The sequence below is a fragment of the Gekko japonicus genome, unplaced genomic scaffold (genome assembly GCF_001447785.1).
Source record: "Gekko japonicus isolate JY-2015 unplaced genomic scaffold, Gekko_japonicus_V1.1 scaffold4145, whole genome shotgun sequence".
Classification (NCBI taxonomy): domain Eukaryota; kingdom Metazoa; phylum Chordata; class Lepidosauria; order Squamata; family Gekkonidae; genus Gekko; species Gekko japonicus.
Window position 1 is genome coordinate 2,724 of NW_015160349.1, and position 2,457 is coordinate 5,180.

General features: G+C 53.0%; 1 protein-coding gene across 1 annotated transcript in view; it reads right to left on the reverse strand.

Moving 5' to 3' along the window:
- Positions 1-1,409: 1,409 nt before the first annotated feature.
- The window catches only part of LOC107115643 (zinc finger SWIM domain-containing protein 8-like), a gene marked incomplete at its 3' end in the record, with an annotated part of 23,760 nt that continues 22,712 nt past the window's right edge, over positions 1,410-2,457 (reverse strand). The window contains exon 2 of the mRNA XM_015417390.1: positions 1,410-1,563. Coding sequence (XP_015272876.1) covers positions 1,410-1,563 — 154 coding nt within the window. The remainder of the gene's footprint in view (positions 1,564-2,457) is intronic.

Genomic DNA, 2,457 nt, shown 5'->3' on the forward strand with positions numbered 1-2,457 from the left:
TCAGGTAACATTTTTGGGTTGTCAAAGAAACCCAAAATGTCACCCTAAAATTAAAAAAAACAGTGCTGCAAGCAGGCCTTTTTGAAGACAGAAGAGAAGCAGAGAGTGCAGGAGGGGGGAACGACACTGAAGGTGATTGGTGGGAGGAGTAAAAAGGGAGTCGGTGGGGCCATCAGACAGGGGAAGAAAAGACTGAGTGGGCAGCGAGGCAAGGAGATGGGCAGGAAAGGAGATCAAGTGGGTGCTTACCTGGCAGAGCTCATTAAGAAAAAAAGTGTGGGGGGAAGAGGAAACAGAGTCAGGGCGAGGGGGGAGGGGGACTGGCAAGCAGAGGTGGAGAAAGAGGGGAGCAGAGGCCACGGGGGCGGGCGGGGGAAAGGGGTCTCTCCACCCTGCCAAGCCCTTGCCAGCTACCCATCTCTCCTTTCCACTGTGCTTCAGTACATTAATGTAACTCCTTTGAGATGCAGCCTTGACAACTACTTTTGCAGCATTCCAGAAGTACTCTTACTGAAGTTAATTGTTAAACCACTGTTTACGAACCAGTCAAGGAGTCTGCCATTATAACATGCAACTGGCTCTTTGCAAATGTCACTCAAAAAACATTTTTAGAACCCACAACAGCAACAAGGCTTTTGGCTTCACTGATGCTGTTGCTAAGGTACACATAGGCCCCGGTCACACGGGAGGCTTTGATCCAAGAGAGGGGCGGATCGGGGGCGCAGCAAGCGGGCGTGATCACACCGCAACATCTGGGAAGCGGCGCGCACCCGTCCCCGATCCGTCTCTTCCGGCCAAAGATGCGGATCAAAAAAACCCCTACAAAACACTACTACTTACCTGGAAATCCACAGCAGGGCGGCTGTGGGATCGCCGGCGCATTCGTCTCCGGCAGCATGCGAGGCCCCCGGTCAAGTTGCGCAGGTGCGCACATGCACAGTGGGCTGCCTCGCTCACTGATCTGTGGCTTCCCCCCGGCATCTGATCATGCCGGGGAGCAACTGTGCGGTGGCTCAGGGGATCTGTCTGATCCCGCCACCGCGCATCTCTTTTAATGCGGCTCAAAAAAGCCGCACTTCAGCCGCACCTTTTCCCCCAGTGTGACCGGGGCCACTGTTGATTTCAAAGTGCACAAGAACGGTAAGACAAAAGCCCTTTTCGCACTCTCTTTTTAATCCATGTTCACCGCGGTGTCTTCCAAGTAATTCTGCACTAAAATTGAATGCAACCTTCGTTTTATTCCGTTCCCCCCCCCCCCCCATTTTCATTTAACCCCCCCCCTTCAGCGATCGGCCCCAGTTCCCGCCCGCTGTTGGGATGTTGCTTTGCCACAGACTTAAATCACCTCAACCCAAACCCAGAAAATCCGGTGCGGCAGGCAAAGGTGGGAAGGACCAAAGAGAGCTCACCTGATGTCCTCCTCGTTTTCTGGGAAGCTCCAAAAGGCAATCCGAAGCTGCAGCTGTTCAGGCACGGGAGGGTAGACTTTTTCCACCACCTCAAACGGAATGTGAAACGCCACCTGCTTGGCAGACAGCTCCACCAGTGGGATCACCAGCCCATCTAATGACACAAGCACAAGGCAGGAGATCAAGACAACGGAGTCACGCAGAAAGCAAACAGAAGCTGTACCAAAGCAAAGCAGAAACTGAAGTAAAAGATGCCACGTGCGGTCTTCTGCTCTCACACGCAGGCAATGCTCTTCTCCACCTTCCAGCGGCACCCGCACGTCCCACAAGAAGCTGCAGGAGCCGAAGGGCCCCATGGAACAGACTCCCAAGAGAGGCAAAGGGCTGCTGCCCAAAAGAAATGCTGCTCCTTTTCTCCTCTCTGCACACCTGTAGACAACAGGGTTTGGATACCAGCCAGTGTGCTGCCATATTTATTGTCTCATCTATGCATCACCTCAAGGGAAACATCTGTCTGAACAGCGGAATCAAATAATCCGTCCCAGTGACTTGGGAACCCTTCGGGATAAATACACAACTCACAAAGTTGCCACAGGTGGAGGGGTGTGTTTGCAATGCCTCTTGCGCAGCGTGTCATCTTGGGAGTCTAAGTATTATTTGTTCAAATTGCAGCCGTCTTTTATTGGGAGGGTGAGATACAGCCACCTCAGATTATTGATATATCCACAGTATAGAGGATTATACCGTGATCTCCATCCTCTGTCTGGAGGAGGCCTGAAAGCACAACAAGGGGGAACAATATGGCTCCCACTACGGAGGCCCCCGTGTCACTCTCCAGCGAAGTCCACCAGCAAAGTCCACCAACCCAACTCCCTACTGACACTGAAGAAAGATGCACACAGCTAATTTTCACTGGTTTTAGATTAGACAAGGGGCGGGACCCACAATACTCGCAGGGGGGGGGGAGCTCCACACTTATCACGCAGAGGAGGAAGCAGCAGGAGGTGGTAAGTCCCCCCCATCCCACTGGTTCCCCCCCTCTCCTCCA